General features: G+C 63.8%; 1 protein-coding gene across 4 annotated transcripts in view; it reads left to right on the top strand.

Moving 5' to 3' along the window:
- The window catches only part of BAIAP2 (BAR/IMD domain containing adaptor protein 2), a 62,834-nt gene that overhangs the window by 216 nt on the left and 44,219 nt on the right, over positions 1-18,399 (top strand). For all 4 annotated transcript variants that reach the window (XM_047706398.1, XM_047706401.1, XM_047706399.1 and 1 more), the window contains exons 2-3: positions 14,972-15,047; positions 17,505-17,591. In XM_047706398.1, the coding sequence (XP_047562354.1) occupies positions 14,972-15,047; positions 17,505-17,591 (163 nt within the window). The remainder of the gene's footprint in view (positions 1-14,971; positions 15,048-17,504; positions 17,592-18,399) is intronic.

Here is an 18,399-nt window from a genome sequence, read left to right as displayed (position 1 = left end):
CTCTCGGGCCCGACCGGCGCGGCCCCGCGGCCCTCGGGGGTCTTCTCGGAGCGGCCGCGCAGACCCGGCGCCAGCCAGCCGGTCACAGGTGGGCGCGGGCGCCCCGCTCCGACAGCCCCGCGCTGCCCCCGCGCGCCCCTCCGCGCGTCCTTCCAGGCGGCCGGGGAACCGGGCCCTCGGACCGGAGCAGATCGGGTGGGGGCCGCCGGGGGTCTGTGGGGTGCGGGGCCCGCGCCGCCGGTCGCCCTGCGCCCCCGGGCGGCGTGGGGGCCCCGTGGCGGCCCCTCCAGCCGCGGTTACGCAAGCCTTTGGGCACTTTCTTGTCAACAGGCTTTCCCTTTGCCCAACTCCTTCCCGGGCGGTCACGGACAGGCCCCAGGTGGGAGGTCGCGCGCGGGCAGGTTGGATGGGTGGACAGATAATCCGTCATCTTATGTAACCGCGGAGGAGAAGACTAATTGTGTAGGAGGCTGGCGCGCCTGCCTCTGCTTCTGATGTGTGTGAAGAGTGGGGTTCGCGTCCTCCCCTGCACGCTGTCACTGTCACATCGGAGGGCCGCACAGCCCGGCGGGGAGACCCCTCTGAGGCGCCCTCCCAGGTCTTTCTGTGCTTGGCCACATGAGCAGAGCCTTGGGCATCTCTCCCGTGTCCATTGTGCCCGCTTACACCCTCACCCCGGGGACAACAGACCCAGGCCCCCCGGGACTCAAGGTCCTCTGCAGTCCCACGCGGGCATGTTCCCTAGAGGGAGACTCCCGCCCCCGGTGTCCACAGCGGCTTCTTACAGGACTGGGTCTGAAGGTTAGCTGGTGGGCTGGGGGATGGAGGTGCCGTGTCTGTGTGGTAGCTGCTGGTTCATGGCCACTGAATGGGGTGGGAGGCCCCGGCAGAGCAACAGTTTCTAGTTGTATTAAACAGTTATGGCCGTGCCTTCCTAGCCAGTGGCCTGCGAAGCCCTCCCGGTAAGCTCGCTCCGGCTCTGGGCGGCCCCCAGGAGACTTCCCGGGTGGCCCCCGTTGCTCTCCGCTGGATTTCAGGTGGCAGGCTGTCCTCTGATGCGCGTCCTGGTAGAGGTTTTAAAGTTACTGCGAGATCACGGCAGGACCCCTGCAGCGGGTGGGACTGGCCGAGTCCGTTCTGGAGCCATGTTAGCGCCGCTGGTGAGCGGGAGTCGGAGGCTGGCGAGGAGTCAGCACGTAAAAGGAACAGCCTCTGGGCTGTCTGTGTTTGGTATCAGAGAGAACCCGTGGCATACGCTTCTGGTGGGGTTGCTCTGCGAACGCTGTCAGGGAAGAGAGGTTTGTTAAATCATTAGTCATTAGCTCCGTTACCATGTGCTCATTATCGCAGGGGGTGGAAGGGAAGTGCTGGCCAGAGGCTTCCTTTCCTATTTTCCGCGCTTCTGCCATGAAACCCTTAAACAGGAACTTTCGTGGTGACGGTCGCGAGGGGTGCGTGGCGTGGCTGCACTCTGGGGAGCCCCGTGATCGTCCTTACTTAAACTCATAAGCTGGGCAGCGAGGCGTGCCGTTACGGCTGAGCAGCTCCGAGGTGGAGCTGTGATTTCTCTGCAGATCCGAAGTGAGATCCGCCGGCAGGATGGCGGCAGGAAGCTGGTAGGGTCTGAGTGTGGGGCCTCGAACCCCTCTGGAAGCCGGCTGGAGGGTGTCGGTGCACGTTCAACAGGCGAGCCTGTGCTTTGTGCCTGCGGGGCAGCTGACTGGTGAGCTCGCGGGGGCAGGTGTGGCGAGGAGCCCGCAGCTCGGCGAGGCTGGCCCCGGCGGGCCTTGGTGTCCGCAGGGCTGTGCCCCCGCGGCCACTCCTGGTCGCCGCCCGCCGCACTGCCAGGCCGCCAGGTTGGCTTTGTGGGCGGTGTTCTTCCTGACGCTCTGGGCCCGACTGCCAAGTCTTCAAGTGCTGGCGCTCTCTTACCCTTTTGTGTGTTGTCCCCGGGGAGCGCAGCATTTGGTGGCTGAGCTGGCCCGGGTGGGGCAGCGTGGGTCCCCGGGGCTGGCGGAACCCGTCCGCATTGAGGCAGTCAGGGCGCAGCCGGAGCAGTCCGTATGGTCCTGGCTGGTCCGCCATCCCGTCCGGGAGGCCGTGCTGCCTCTGTGGCCCTGCCCGTTGTCCCCTGCACTGTTCCAGCGGCAGCTTTGAGCTCTGTTTGCTTTGGCAGAGAAGGGAGCAGTGGGCCAAGGGCCGCTTGTCCTTGGTCTTGCTGATTAGATGTGGGAATGGAATGTGTTCCTTTCTGGAGAATCAGCCCCACGGACTTCTGTGTCTGTCCTCGTGTCCCGGTCCCTGTGGGAGCCTCGTCCTTGGGGCCCTTCAGAAGCAGCGCAGGGAGGGAAGCGGAATGGCTTCCAGGTGGCCACTGGGACTCATCTTGTGACCTGGGGTAGGGAACATGCACTGAAGCCTCCTGGGGGGAGGCACAGGGCTGTCGCTGGTGGGCTGGAGCTACAGAGCGGAGCCTGGCTTCCAAGACCTAGTCTGGGGGCAGCCCCAGGCGGTTGCCGGGAGTGAGGACAGAGGGAGGCAGGACAGGCACCTACTGCTCAGAGTTAAGCCAAACCACAGCTTTCGCAGGAGAAACCTGTGAGTGACCCCACATGCTGGAAGGAGGCTTCTAGAGTAGCTGACCTCACGTCGCTGGGGCAGGGGTTTGGGGGAGTAGTTGTCACGTGGGTGTTTCTCATGGTTTTCTATGCCAAGAGAAGCTGGGCTGTTGGCTGACCTGATGACCCTTCAGGATGGTGGCTCCAGCAGCTTCCCTAGGGACAGCAGCATCGCTGGGCCTGAGGATGTGGGAAGGTGGGAGACAGCCTGAGGAGGAAGACACCCTAGGAGAGCCTTGGGCAGGGTGTTTTCTGGGGGTGTGGTCTCGGGCCCTTGGCCAGCAGGGCCAGGCTGGTCTCTGGAGGCTGTCCGGTCGTCCTCAGCCCACGGCTGTTGTGGGGAAGCTGGCCTGTGCACATCATGGCTGCCCTGGGGGTGATACGGGGCTCCTGGAGCCGGGGTGGGGGGCCAGGTGGGGGCCAGGTGGGGGTGTTGGCACTGGGGGCAGGGAGCTGGCCCGGGCAGGTGAGAGCCCACTGCTGGCTTTCTCCACGGTTCCCACTCCCCTCCACTGGGTCCCACCCACTCCTCCAGGTGGGTGTTTGGGGGAGCCCTTGGAAGTCCTGTGCGGCTGACCCCAGATCTCCTGTCCCCTCTCCCGCGGCTGGGCAGTCTCACAAAAGTGTTTGTTGCCCTCAGCAGCCTGGCGTCCAGCGAGGCCAGAGCTTGGGGGGGCGGCTGAAGAAGGTGCGGGCACCCCAAGAGACACTTCCCTGGCAGTGGAAACGCCTGCTGGGAGGAGCCCGCTGCTGCCTGCTGGGGGGAGGAGGCAAGGAGTCCCCACACCATGCCCAGCTTTGCACACACGCGTGTGAGTGTGAACGCGAGTTTGTGCGCACGCGTGTGTGGTGCTTGTTGGCTGTGCTTTAAAAAAGGTGCTTTCCGGGGTGCCCCGTCGGGGTCCTATATTCGGAGAAGGTGGCAGGGCCTGCTGTCACCGACGGGACTACCTGAGCTCCTCTTCTCCTGCGTGGGCTACGCGGCGCCTGTCCGTCCCTGCCGCTAGCGTTTGAGGGGTGCACCTCCCACCCCCTTCCTGGGGGAGCTGGGGCAGTGAAGGGCAGTTTCTCTGTTGCACTGACCTTGAGGTGTTTGGCTGTGGCAGCTCCTTGTGCCCAAGTCATCCCAGAGATCGTCAGCTCCGTGCACAGGGCCCTTCTGGCTTACGGGGGACCTGGTGTATGGCCTGGAGGTGCTCGGCCCAGGCCTGTGGTTCCAGAGTTCTGCGCGTGTGTTGCCCACGCTGTTCCTATGGGTCTTACTCTGAACACACGTCCTGTGTTTGAGAGCTTGGCTTGGCTCCTGGGACTCACCCATGGGCACCTGGTGCTCCAGGTTACAGTGGTGGCCAGTGCTGGCCCTGGGCTTTTGGGGCGCTGTCAGCAGGGCGAGGCACTGGCGGTGCTGCAGGAGCACGTCTCGTGTCTGTCTGGTTCACGGTGACACCCCTGCTTTGCGGTGAAGCTCTCAGGGCTTGTCCTCTTCCCACCTCCCCTGGCCTGGATGTGCGGGCTGGGACAGGCAGCCTTTTGTGGGAGGACTAGCTGCTGTGCGAGAGGGCCTCACCCCTCCTGGGCGCGGGGAGGCGGGCTGGCACTCCTCCTAAGTTTGCGGGTCTCGGTCGCACTCTGGAGAGCCCTGAAGTGTCGCTGCAGGGCCGGGTGGGCCACAGGCAGGGCTGGCCTTGCTTCTCCTTTGTCCCCAGTCAGCTTGGCCCGGCGCCCTGGACGTAGCTTGTGCCGTCACCCCAGCGGGACACCTGAGCTCTCAGTCCGGCACGGGGCTGTCCTGAGCTGCGGGCCAGGCCGGCTCTTGTCCTCTCTCTCGCCCCCCGGTGCACTGAGCCAGGGCCTGCCCTATGTCGCCTTCCTGGGCCCTGAGGGTGGGGAGGCTGTTCCTGCTAGGCTGCAGACCTGTGTCCCCTGGAGACGCAGCCCTGGGACACTGTCAGGGCTGTCAGCACCATGCTACCGCCCACCGACGACAGCAGTAGTAACTGGGGCAGCACGGACCCCGCCGACCCCACCTCCCCAGCGCTGATCACTCTTGGCCCTGAGTGTGCGGCGTGACCTGGACGTGGCTTGAAGGGCCTAGCGCAGTGGACACAGGTGGCCCCAGCCAGTGGCCTGAGGGAGGTGGGGGCCTGGGCTTCTCTTAAAGCGCAGAATGTTCTGTCTTCGCATGACTTGCTGCGGAGTAAAGCCGGCCTTGTCCTCAGACCCTGCTTGGGATGAAACAGCTGGGCTTTGGGTGCTTGTGTTTTCCTGGCCGTCAGCATCTCTGCCAGGGTCTGCCCTCCTGGCTGTCGGCTCCAAGGGCAGCGGCTCAGTCCCGCTCGACTTCTGGAGGCTGTGGCAGGTCTGTGCCCCTCTTTGCTGGGGCCCCCGGTCAGGCTGGGTGTTGGCTGGGAAGTGGTCGGCCCTGTCGCATCCTGGGGCCTTGGTGTCGGTCCTCATAGTGGGGGGACGCTTGGGCCTGTTAAGAGAAGAGCTGGGGTGGGAAAGCGGGACCTGGAGCCAGACCAAGCCCTTCTCTAAGAGGTGACCTTGGGGCCAGGGGCCAGGGGATCTGTGCCCGCACTGTCTGCGGGATCCCTCCTCCTGCCCGCAGCTCCTCCTCTAGGCTCGTACTGCAGGAGCCTCCATCTGTCCCAGAAACCTGTCTGGCCGTCGGGCTCCCACGGGCCGCCAGGGAGGAGGCTTGCCTGGCCTTCCCGTGCCCTGGCTCTGCGGCCCAGCGGTCTCGGTCCTTCTGCAGGTGCACGACGGCCAGGATGCTCACAGGTCCCTGCAGGTGCCCCTTCCCGTTCCAGCGCCCATCCGGGGACCAGCGGAACTGGGCTTCTGCTATGAGATGAGCCTCCCGAGGGTGCCGCCGCGCACCCTGGGGGAGAGCACATGAGGTGTCTGCACACGGGTCACTAGGCCCCACACTCCGAATAGAGCGAAGCTGGGGCCAGTGAGGGCCACCAGGAGGAAGCAAGACCACCGGTCAGAATGGCCTTGCTCCTTCCTGTGTGAGATACTGATCTCCTATGTCCAGGGACGGGTTTTAGAATCATTTAGACAATTCCTAGAAAAGCTTGTATTGAGTATCTGTGGAGGAGACTCGTAGGGACTTTTAACACCACTTTGCATGCAGGGTCTGCCTCTTCTGAGCTTGTTTTGGCTCCCAGCCCTCAGTGTCCCCATGTCCCTAGCACTGTCACCTGGGCCTTTGGGAATCAGTGGCCAGTTTTCCTGAGGGGGTCTCTGAAGTGTTCTCCAGGCCTTGACGCCCATCCTGCTGTTTTTCCTGCCCTTTCTTGTTTCTCAGCCAAAGAAGGGCTTCAGGCACCCGCCGGGACCCCTGCTCCTTCTGAGCTGCTAATGGTTTGTGGACATGGTGTCCAGGTTTGCCCTTGCCCAGCACGCCAGGGACAGTCACAGGGAGGCGTGGCCCAGGTGAAGACACGGGTAGCAGACCATGAGACGCACTGGGATGTCACGAATGAATAAATGGATAAATAAATCTTTTTTTTTTAAGATTTTATTTATTTATTTGACAGGCAGAGATCACAAGTAGGCAGAGAGAGGGAAGCAGGCTCCCGTCTGAGCAGAGAGCCCGATGCGGGGCTGGATCCCAGGACCCTGATACCATGACCTGGGCCGAAGGCAGAGGCTTAACCCACTGAGCCACCCAGGCGCCCCAACCAAATCTTTTTTAAAAAATTGACATCTTGCTGTCGGAGTTGGGAGTGAGGGTGGTGTGAGGGTGTGTGGGGGGGTGCCCCTGTTCCGGAGCCGGACCTCTGTCCAACAGGGCATGTGCCTTGCCCGGGAACCACGCACAGTCACAGCTGGCCTGCTTTTGGCCGGGCTCTTTAAAGAAGGGGTTCTGGAGCCCCTGGGGGCTCAGTCAGTTACGGGACTGCCTTTGGCTCAGGTGGTGATCTCAGTGTCCGGGATCGAGCCCTGTGTCGGGCTCCCTGCTCAGTGGGGGGCCCGCTTCCCTCTTGGCTCTCCTCCTCCCCTCATGCTCGCTCTCTGCCCCATCCCCAATAAATAAGTAAAATCTGAAAAAGAAATGGAAGGCTTGTGGCAGAGCCAGAAGTCTCCTTGCCTGAGGAGGTACCTCTTGGGCAAGGGCTGTGGTCAGGCCAGCAGCAGGAGTCCTGAGAGGGGGCTGCAAAGTGGGTGTGTCATGCGCTCCCTGTCTGGCTCTGCCTTGCTCGGGAGTGGGGAGCAGACCGAGCTCCAGCCACGGGCCACCTGGACTTCCCAGCCTGCTGGTGATCATGGGGAGCCTCGAGGGCCACGGGCCACGCACTGCGCTGAAAGCTGTGCACATGACCTCCTTTCTCTCTCAGCCTGCTTCTCGAGGGGGGTCCTGGCTGTCCCCCACTGGCAGGGGAGCCCCAATGAGGTGAAGCAGCGTGTTCCAAGGCCGTCAGCTGGCCCGTGGCTGAGCCCGGGCTGGAACCAGGCCTGCTGAAGCCTGGGGCCGTCTGTCTTTCCATTCAGGGTCCCGCAGACTTCAGACAAGTTTTCAGCCTCTGTGTGGCTGTTTTCTTGTTAGCGAGCGAACAGGCCCGTAGGAGACCCCGGGCACAGAGAACGCGTTGGGTGTGCGGTGGTTGTCGCCACTGGCTTCCAGAGAGCGGCAGGGCAGCGGCAGGGCAGGAAGGCCCAGGCAGAGGCCTCTGTGCTGCTGTCCGACTTCCTGGGTGCCCAGTGGCCTGTTGCTCCTGTCAGCGTGACAGCCTTCGGGCCACCTGTCCTGTAGAACATGAGGGCAGTGGGGGGTCGGGGGGCAGTTCCAGAGCCTTCTGAGGCTGATTTTCTGCTTGCTCATGGGTAATTTTTCATCCAGCCAGTGCCCAGCCCTGTGAAACTCAGGTCAGAGCCTCAGCAGGGGCAAGGACGGGTCAGTGGAACGTTCTAACTGGGCAAGCAGGAACCACACTTAGTTGTGTTGTCAACACTGGGCATTCACATGGTGACTGGGGGTTGGCCCGGTGTCTCTGGGTGATCCGGGTGCTCCGGCCACTGTGACACGGCACTGTAGGCAGCGGCTTCCACGAGACGTTGATTTCTGATGGGGCCTGGAGTCTGAGAGCGAGGCATGGGCAGGGCTGGTCTCCCAAGGCCTCTCTCCTGGGCTGGCCAATGGCCGTCTTCTGCCCGAGTCCCCCCCGGGGTTGTGCCTCTGTGTACATCTGTGCCCTGATCCCTTCTTAGAAGGACGCTAGTGAGACTGGAACACAGCCCACCCTGATGACCTCATTCAGCCTAATTAGTTCTGTCAAGACTGTCTTTCCAAGTACAGTCACGTTCTGGGGTGCTGGGGGCTGGGACTTCAGCACTTGCATTTTTAGGGACTGAGTCAGCCTTTAGCACCAGGTGTGGCACCGCGGAGCAGGGGGCTGGTACGGTCGGCAGGGGTCCTGGGTGCTTCGTTGCTGAATCGGAGGGACAGGTTTCCAGGCCGCTCGCGTTTGGGGCCAGGATGGTTTTTCTCGAGCCTCAGTCACTCAGCCAATCTCGGGTCACGGCGACACTGAGACGTCCACAGGAGCGCACTGCAATGTTATCCTGAAAGCAGCGGGCAGGCAACACAGGTTTCAGCTCGGTGCCAAGTGTGGATAGGAAGTGACCTAAGTACACAGGTCCCCTGGTGTGGGGCCCAGCAGTCAGGGGCAGATGGCCAGCCGCTGGAAGGTGTCTGCGGTGGGAGCCAGAAGGGGCCGTGCCCCCCCTGAAGACAGTGTGGATGGAGTGTGTCTCCCAGACAGGAGAGGGGTAGCCGGGCTGTTGGGGGCTGTGTCTGGACCCTGCTGCACGGTGTGTCCGATGTCCAGGCCTAAGGAGACGATGGCCCTCCGAGGCTGCAACGAGGGGAGCAGGGTAGCCGGCAGCCTGGCCTCTCGGGTGGCTCCTTGCTCCTCTGCGGGCTGTCCCCCTCCCTGCAGGGAGCCAGGGTTCCAGAGATAGCCAGACTTCTGTCCCTTGTCCCTGAGCTGCTCTGCCAGTGCCTCTGGCCATCCCTGCTCCTGGGGCCTCAGGGCTCCCGACCCCACCAGGTGCCAGGCCAGAGACACGAATTGTCACTTGACTGTAAGCTGATGGGGCAGGAACCATTCCCTCAGGGCGGGGCAGCAGCTCCGTCTGCCTTCCCTGGGGTCCCGTGGCTGCCGCCCTCCCGGGGCGGGGAGTGGGCAGGAGCTCCAGCCTCTGTATTCTGCAGTAGTCCGGTGTCTCCTTTCTTTGCTTCTAAACGCTCCGTCCTTGGGGTCTGCAGCCAGGTCGGCCTCCCCAGCCCCCATGGAGCCCTCATCTCTGCGGGAGGCTGTGGGGCTGAGGCCTCAGGTGCCCGTGGCGGGGAGTTGTGACCTGGGTCCTGTGGAGGGAATGGGGGGGCTGATGCTGTGGAAGGGTAACGTGTGTGTTGGGGGTTGCCTAGTTTGTCCCTGCTCCTTGGGGGGCATTTTTTATGTCCTCTGCTGGCCTTCACTCTCCCAGCATCACCGTGGTGGCTGTTTTGTTCTGGAAGCTTCACCACAGTTCTTTTCTGAGCAAGTATGAACACAGTCTTACCCTTCGTCTGGCTCTAACCCAGCGAGGTCCAACTCAGGATTCGCCTCCTCCAGGAAGGTCCCCCCCACACACTCACTGAATGCCCCGGGTTGGTTTTATTCCTTTAGAAAGGACTGTCAGGACAGCTGTTTATATTTTTAAAGGGGGATAGAACCTTCCATCTGCCCTTGCCCCCAGATGGGAGTCGTCCAGAGCTGCCCCAAGAAGCCAGGCTTTCCTGACTTAGCCTGATGGTCCCCCCTCTGCCAGCCGCCCACCCCCTGTCCCCTTGCCCTCCCCCAGGACCCCAGAGAGTCTGTGTTCTTCATGGGGGCTGCAGCGGGCAGACCTCCCTTGGAGGATGGCCGCCCCCACCCCGGGCAGCTCCTGGACAGCGGGCCCCAGAGCTGGTGCCCGCTTACCCTGCAGTCGTCACAGAAGTGGGGCATGAGAGCAGGCACTGGGCCCCTCCCCCACTGGAGGCTGTGCATCCTGGGTAAGCGAAGGGGCGGGCACCCGGGCGTCAGCCCTCCGGTAGGGGTCACGGAGCAGATGCCCGTCACCTTGGCCCTTGCCTCGTTTTGGTATCGCTGGACGGGGATCCTGAGGCTGGTTGGATGGCACCCTCTCCAACCGTCAAGACAGAGGTGAGGCCCGTGTGCGGCAAAGGGTGAGCTCGTCCCAGTGTGGCCATCTGGGTCCGCCCGGAACTAGTGGGCAGGTTCTTGACCTCCCCAGGCCTCCCTCTGTCCATCTGTAAAATGGGGCGGCACACCCGGATCGGTGGGCTGAGGGTGCGGGGTGGCGGGGCTTAGAGGCCAGCCGGGGTCCCAGCGCCACCTTGTCCCCTAGAGGAGCTCTTCCAGGTGCTGAGGGAAAAGAAGCCTGGCTCGGCCTCACACTGCACGCGCCCGTGTGCTCAGGACAGCGGCCAACGCACCCACCGCGTCCGTACTCGCGTGGGAGGGGCCGGAGGGGAAGCAGAGGCATGTCACCTGCCCTGTCAGCAGAGGAACTTCGCTCTTTGTGACTGCCCGGCCGGGAGGGTGATGGAGGGGCCATGCCTCGGAGCCAGGGCTGAGGCGTGAACGAGCGGCACAGCCGGACACAGGCCTGGGAGCAGGCGGGCACAAAGCCCCTCACCAGAGCACCTTTCTGGAAGCGTGTTGGCCCGTCTCCTCACCCCGCAAGGTGGAGACCAGGCGTCTCACTGCCCGTCTCCTCACTGGCCGGGCAGACCTGTGGCTGTAGAGGAAATCGAAATGCCTGGGGAGCGTCCCAGAGCACCCAGGCGGGAAGGCTCCCCGGGGCTCCCAGCGTGCTGGGGTCCTACCAACAGCCACCTGTGCAGGGGTGCTCGTCCCCTCCCTGGTGCTCTTAGAGAAAAGTGTGGCTGGGGTCCTCAGGGGCACCCCTGTGTAGAGGTCCGGTTAGATTCCAGGGGGGCCTGGGGCATCTGGCACTGGGATGTCCCGGCAGGAGGGTGACTGCCCAGCTCGTCTGAGCTTGTGCATGTGTCCGGCAGAGACACCTCCTCTCTCTAACCCTCTCTCAGTGTGTATTTGGGGGGGCGTCCAGGGGCCCTGGGCAGATTTCCCAGCAGCCCTCTTGGTACCCCAGGCATCCGTAATAGATGCTGAACAAACCAATGAGTGAGCGAAGCGACTGAGGGTGAACGCAGGTGAGACTTGAGCGACGCGGAGGCCAGGCCGCGGAGCCCCTCCCCGTCGGAGATCCGCATGTAACCTGTGCCTCTAACCGCCGACAGGCCGGTGTTGGCCAGAAACGTTACCGATCACGTGAACAGTCAGTTACCACGTTGTACGTGTCATGAGTGTCGTCTGCTACGTTCTTATGGCGGAGTTAGCTGGAGAAGAGAAACCTGATTGGAGGAGGTCATTAGAGGGGAGCCTGGATGGCCCGGTCAGTTGAGCATCTGATTCCTGGCTTCGGCTCAGTTCACGATCTCAGAATCCCGGGATCGAGCTCCGTGTCCGGCTCCGGGCGCGGTGGGCCGTCTGCCGGAGCGTCTTTCCTTCTGCCCCTCCCACCGCTCACACGTGCACGTATGCCTGCGTCCCCCCTCTTTCTCCAAGATAAATAAAATCTTGAAGAAAAAAAAGAAAGAGAATCGTTAGAGAAAATATGCTTTTGGTGCTGTCGTGTGTCCTTTGAAAAAAACCCCATGTGAGCGAGCGCCGTCCGCTCTGTTCACGGTCCGCGGGCTGATTCTTAGCCCACGAAAGCTGCCAGAGGGACACACACAGCGTCCAGGTGCAACAGCAGAACTGAGGTTGGCGTGCAGCTCTCATTTGTGTAGACGGCACGAGGGGCAGAGCTGGTCATGGCTCACGTTGTAGGGTGGTGGCCCTGCTTGGGGAACATGGCCCTGGAGTATGGGGTGGTGGGGCGTCTCTGTGTGCGGTGACGCTCTGGGGCCCTGTGTGTCAGGACGAGTGTGAGGCCGGCAGCACGTGGCTGCAGGACAGGAGGCAGGCTGCGCCCAGCCTTGCTCCTGTTTGAGCAGCCTGGGTGGGGTCCCCACAAGGAAAAGCAGCCCCTTCCCCTCTCCAAGCGCACAGACCCCTAGTAGAGGGTGTGGGTGTTCGGGTCTCAGCTAGCTCCGTGCAGAGCCCATGAAAAGATAGCAACATCCCTTCCCCTCTGGGAAACAGGACAGGGCGGCCAGGGACAGGCCGCAGAGCCCTCCTCCCCTGCGTGATAACCGGGGGAAGCCCGTGACGCTCCTGCCTGGGGCCCGGCTGGGGGCCTGGTTAGCGGAGCCGGTGCTGGGGTGGGTGGAGAGGGCGCTCACGGCTGTGGCCGTGGGCTGTGCAGGGAGGTCAGAGGAGCCCTGTGCCAGGCCTCTGACTGCCAGGGTTCAAGGACGTCAGTGCCTGGGAGGCAGGTGGCTGACTGCTTCCGTGGGAGGCCAGGGAGCGGGCTCTGCACAGAGCAGCAAGCGGCCTGGGGGCAGAGACAGTTCCGTCTCTGCCGCCGCCTCTAGGTGAGGGAACGCCCACTGTGTGACCAGACCTGGTGTCCCGGCCACCTGCCCTGCCCAGGCGGCCTGACCGGAACCCCAGCGCCCACCCTGCCCTGCCCAGGCGGCCTGACCGGAACCCCAGCGCCCACCCTGCCCTGCCCAGGCGGCCTGACCGGAACCCCAGCGCCCACCCTGCCCTGCCCGCTCACTCCTGCATTCCTGGCACATGAGCTCAGCTGCCCTGCTGAGGGAGTGAAACCTGGCGGCTGTCCCCATGTGTCGTCGGGAGGGCGTGGGTGGGCTGCCACGGCCATCCCCTCGCTCGGCCTGGGTGGCTCCTGGCCTGTTTCCTCCTGTTGCTCAGGATGGTAATGGGGCTCGAAGGATGAGCTTGGGCAGAGTGTCCTGTTCTGGCCGGGAGGCTGGGGGTGCTACCCTGGAGCCGGGGGGGCCGCGGTCCTGAGAAGGCAGTGTGTTTTGGCACCAGCACCCACTAGGGCAGTGGCTCACACCTGGGCCCAGCCCCACAGTGAGAAACACGCTTTGTGCTGAAACCCTGTGCACATGTGGACTAGCGTGCACGCACACATGAGCACAAGGTCTCCCGCACCCCCGCACTCCTGCAACTCTGCAACCCTGCAGACACCAAGAGCACCGGACTCAGGGCCCTACCGCACCCTGACTCCTTTCCGGACCCGACACACAGGGTGCCTTTGGCTCAGATCACGGTCCCAGGGTCCTGGGATGGAGCCCCGAGTCAGGCTCCCTGCTCAGCAGGTGAGTCTGCTTCTCTCTCTCTCCTGCTTGCATTTCCTCTGTTTCTGTCTCTTTCTCTCACGAATAAATAAAAATCTTCCAAAAAAAAAAAAAAAAGGGAAGAGGAAGATAAAGAACAGCTACGTGTGAATCACAAGCTTTTCTCTGCCCTCAGGTCTGCAGGCAGCTTGAGCTCCCACAGGCCCTGCGTTCACCCCTGGATGGTGACCACCCCCAAACCCAGCTTCCTGCTCAGAATTCTCCCCGTCTGCCCGAACTTGCTAGGGCGTCCCAGTTCCTCTTCCCAGGCCCTCTCTGGATTTAGCGCATCTAGATTCCTGGGTCCCCAACCCAGCCACCTGCATCTCGCCTGCCTCCCCCCATCCGGTCCCCCGCATGCCCCATTTGTCCCCACATCACAGTGCCACATCCACGGGACATGTGGGCCCAGCCCCTTCTCCCAAGGGCCCCGCTTCTTAGATCCCAGAGCAGCTCCAGTGGGGGTCCCCGCATCTGTTGGGGCCTCTGCAAGAGTCTCCCTTTGGAATGTCGTCGGACTGCATGGCTTAGACCCTCCCTCGGCTTCCCATCCAGCCTGGAAAGCAACTGCCTTCTGCACGCAGGCGGTGAGGCTGTGGGGCGGTGGGCTGGCCCGTTCCCACCTCCTCACCGACCTTTCGGCTTGCCTGCTGTTCTGCTGTCCCTGGTACCCCCAGCGGCCCCACTCCCCTGCTTTCCTGCCTGCGGGAGCCCGTGGCCCGCCGTCATGCTCTCTGCCCGCGCAGGGTGCTTCTGCCTGCTGTGTGATACGGGTGGGCCTTTGCGCTCCGGCGGCCGGCTGCACAGGGATGGGACTGTGGCAGGGACACTGCTGGGCCCCCTGCACCCCTCAGTGCTGGGTCTGCGTGTAGCAGGGGACCTTCCCTTGGCTGTGTCCCGACGGGAAGGCACACCCACCCTGTTTCCTTCCCTTGTTCCCCACATGGTGTAGAGCCCAGTGGGCACCTTCCATCAGCCTCGGCCCAGCCCCATCTGTGAGTGGGTGGGAGCTCTGCAGGGCCTCATCCCCTGTGAGCGCGGGGCTGCGTCCCTCTGTGCTGCACCCCAGGGTGGGAGGGCGGCAGCGCCAGAGCCCTTCCCACGGGCCGAGGGCAAGGAGGGGCCGGAACGGGCGTGACCGGGGCTGGAGCTGCGCACGGGTGGGGGCTGGGGTGAGGGCGCCCGCCTCAGTTCACAGAGAAGCCTCTGGGGCCCCGTGGCCGGGGGCAGGGCAGGGCGTTTCCCCTCGGGGATGCCTGCTCTCGCCCATCCTCAGGAAAGTTCGGACCCGTGCCCGTTGTCATCGTGGACCTGAGCAGGCAGCATGTGGCCAAAACGGGGCTTCTTTGCAGGTTCCGTGCAGTGTCCTTGCCGGCTGGGCCGGCTCTCGGCGGGCAGTGCCAGCTGCCCGTGGCAGTCGCCTTCTGCTGGCGGTCGGGCGCCTGTGTTTGTGCCTTGTGATGAAGACCTTGATTTGCCCTTGGCGGTGAAAATCCAATTTCTTCCGGCGCAGAAGTGCAGTCCGTCGGGCCAAAGACCCGGCCCGCGGGGTCATTCACCACGGGGTGTTTGCAGACCAGGCTGTGGGTCCCTCTAATCAGAGCTGACATTCGAGTGAGGACTTCGGGGGGGGGTGCTGGGCAGCGCCAGTGGGCCCGGCAGGAGGGTTTCCTCAGCTGACTCAGCCCCGGTGGACGGGAGCGGCGCCCCAGCAGCAGCCCTTCTGCGCGGCGACTGCCTGCCGGGCCCCGCGGCCCGTGCTCCGTGGCGGCTTGTTCAATCCGCAGGAGCCCAGCACAGTGCCGCGTCCTTGTCCCCACCGTGCGGAGGTGGCACCCAAGGCTTGGGTCGGGGGGTGGGGAGGGTCTGCCCGAGGGCAGGGCTGGGGTCTGTACTCCAGAAGCCTGGCTGGGCCTCCGTAGTCTTCACCTATGGGTTTTCTCCTGCTGTTTGGACGCTCTTGGGGTCCCCAGGTCACCGGGGTCACTCACGCCTTTTCTCTTCTTGCTTTTCGCAGACCATCATGGAGCAGTTCAACCCCAGTCTCCGGAACTTCATTGCTATGGGGAAGAACTACGAGAAGGCCCTGGCGGGTGAGGCCGCGGGGTGGGAGCAGCTCGGGGGGCTGGATGCAGTGGGAGGAGGGAGAGTGGGGGCCGCGCCTTGGAGGCCTGTGAGCCCCGGAGTCTGCACCCAGTGTGCAGTCCTGGGGGCTGGGCTCAGTGTCAGCCCACGGCACCTAAAGACGGTGGTTGTGGATGTCTGTCCTCAGAACCTTCGTCTGCAGAACTGAGTGTAGGCTTGGGGCTTGCGCCATTCACGGAGACCCGGGACTCAGGGCCCTCACTCGCGGAGGGGACATTGGTGCCAGCATGTGCTGTGGGTGTATCTGGGCCCTTCCAGCCCAGTGGGGGCCAGCTGAGTCACGCTGTGGTCAGGGATACCCGCTTCTCAGGGCCCGATGCTGGCCCCCCCCCCGCCGTGTCTCTCCAGGGTGGGTGTCAGGCTGTTGCTCTGACTGTGACGTCCTTGTCAGCAGAGCCGCCCCCTGGCAGGGAGGCTCTCTGTGCAGAGTGCACAACAGCGTCTGACTGCTGGCCTGGGCTGTGCACGGCCCTGTGGGGATGTGGTTGGGTGGCACTTTGGGTTGGGGACGGCGAGGAGAGGGCTGGGCAGTCTCGTGGTCACCTGGGGACAGAGCAGCCAGTGGAACTGGGTTCCTGGACAGCGGCCTTGCTGGTCTGCACCTGGAGGTGTCTGGCCACAGTCCTGCCCACTGGCCCCGTCTCGGGGGCAGGGAGGGTCTCCGGTTGTGTGCAGGTCTACGACATAGCCTTCCACCGCGGCCCTGGTCCTTCCTCTTACGCGAGGCTGCTGCACACTGACCCTTTTGAAGGAGAGTGGCCTTGATGTCACACACAGATCACGCCAGGAGGGTGGGGCAGGGCTCCTGGGTTCCTGCTGTGTGCAGGTGGATGGCGCTGACTGGCAGCCCCCAGCCGTCTCCCTGGTTCCGTGTGGGCGTGGAGGGGCGGGGCCTTGCACGGTCTTCTGGTTTGGGACGCACACTGTGTTCTGCACCCCGCAGGCTCTCCCGAGCTGCCCTCCCTCCGCCCCACAGCCCTGTGCACAGGGACACTGCCCCAGGAGCCCTGCAAGAAAGGAGGCCCAGCTGCTTGCCTCGAGGTTCTGTCCCTTCCTCAAGCTGAAAGCTGACCTGTAGGGTCTTAATGACGATGGCAGGTCCCAGGCTTTGGTGGCAACCTCTGTGCCTGCCAGGAGTTGAGAGCCGGCCCAGCCTGCGGGTGAACGTCCCGTCCCGTCTGCTGCGCCAGAACCTGCTGCGTGCAGGACAGGCGCCCAGTCTGCAGGCCGGCGGCAGGGGGAAGGGGCAGGAGGGCAGAGCTGAGGCCTCGGGTAATGCGAGCAAAGCCCCTCGCGCTGCCTGTGGAGCCGGACCGGGCTTTCCCCTCTTCCTTCTCCTGGGCACCAGCATGCGGGGCCTTGCACGTGGCTGACGGGGCTCCCCTTCTGGAGCCGCCCTCTGTGGGACCCTTCGCAGCCTCACCTGTCCTCCTCGTTGGGGAACGTCGTGTCACTCCCAGTCAGGCCTGGTCATGGCCATGCCCTGCCCTTTCTGCACCCACTGGGGACCCCTGTGAGGCTCTCCAGGGGCCGGGTATGGAGAATCAGGGCTCCCCCGCTGCCCGTTTTTCCAGACTGGCTTTCGGCACGAGCTCAGCCAGACATGTCGCCCCGTCCCCTCAGCCGCACTTGGCCTCCCCTATACCCCCCTTGCACTGGGCTTGGCTTTTCTCTGATCGGCTTTGAGGAGCCCCCCGCTCCCAGCCGCAGACATGGTCCAGCCATGGGGCTGCCGAGGGCGTGCTCCTGGGCACGCACTTCGTGGGAAGCCACCTAGATGAGATGCGATGGTGAGCCCAGCGAGACGCCCCAGCCAGGGCTTCAGAGGGAGTAAAGAGGGTGGTCACCCACGGCTGGTGCTGCTCCCAGCACCCTGTCCTCCCCCAGCCTGCAGGGCGGGCGGGCCCCTGCATGGGGTCGGCGGGCACTGGGCTCTTCCTTAGGCGCCAGGGGCACATCCCGGGCGGCCGCAGTCGGTGGGCCCGCGCTGTGGCTTCCGCTTGGAGAGGTGAGGGGCGCCGTCTGCCCACGGCTGGCTGGGGGTCTCTGTGTGCACAGCTTCCTGCTGTGTCCTGCCCGGCAGGGTGTGGTCTCGTGACATGTCCTTGGTGGGCCCTGCCACCTCTCACCCAACCCGGGGGGCTGACGACGGCACCTAGCAGTTGACCTGAGTAGCTGACTGGCAGTCCCTGGCTGGCTGTTGGGCCTGACTGGGCACCACGTTCTTAGAGCAGCAGGTCCAACGGTTCCAACGAGAGGAGAATGCCAACAAGAAACGGGGTGCGCTCAGCCCAGGCGGAAGGGCCGCAGAGCTCGGGGTACTGGCGCGCACCGCGAGCTCAGCGTGGGTGCTGAGGGCCGTGTGCACCCACAGGAAGGGCACTAGCTGTTCTCTTCTCTCTCAGGTGTCACCTACGCTGCCAAAGGCTATTTCGACGCCCTCGTGAAGATGGGCGAGCTAGCCAGCGAGAGCCAGGGCTCCAAAGAACTCGGTAAGACCTCTGATGCGGCAGAGACCCCCAGATGGGGGCCGGGTCGCCACCTATGCCTGGGCAGGACTGGGGTCCTGTCCTGTGTCTGGTCCTGCTTCCACTGGGCATCACGTTCTCCTCGTCGAACAAGAAGCTTTTCTGAGAGAACCGTGACTCTTATGGCTGGCAAAGGCTGTGAGGTGCGCGCCTGGCCACAGGTGGGGTGCACTGGGCAGCTTCAGGGTACTCAGGGTGCACACGGGTGGGTCAGTCCCCCCGAGGAGCAGAGCGTGGGGTGAGGACCCGGGCAGATCCACGTGGCTGGTGTGGAGCGCCCTGTGGGACGACTGAGGTCACGGGGAGCACACCTGGTAAAACAGGGAGACGGGACGCCAGCCCATCACATGGGGTGCCCTGGTGTTGTGTGTGCGCGTCGTGTGGTAAACTGAGGAAAAGGTCCAGAAGTGCAGCAGGGGGAGCTCCTGGCATGGGTCATTCTCTCTGTACTTTCACTGTCTTGCAAATTTTGTGCCGTGAGCTCATGTCGCTCCTAGCGCGGGCACAGGAATGAAGTGGGGAGAGTGTCCCTCACTCGCCCAGAGGCCCTGGGCGTGCCCGCAGGTGTGGGGCAGCAGGCTATCTGCCGGCGGAGAAGGCCATCTTCCTCCCTCGGCCCTTGTGGCCTTTCACACTGTCCGCTGCCACGTGTGGGGCCTCTCCACCCTGGCACTTTGCAGGGGCCTCTGGCATTGCCTTGTTCGGGGACACAGAGGCCCAGCCGGCCCAGTTCCCTGGCAGGCCCAGGCCATGTGTCCAGTGAGGACACTGC

The sequence above is a fragment of the Lutra lutra genome, chromosome 16 (assembly GCF_902655055.1).
Source record: "Lutra lutra chromosome 16, mLutLut1.2, whole genome shotgun sequence".
NCBI lineage: Eukaryota > Metazoa > Chordata > Mammalia > Carnivora > Mustelidae > Lutra > Lutra lutra.
Note: the sequence above shows the minus strand (reverse complement) of the source record. Positions and strands in the feature narration are given on the sequence as shown.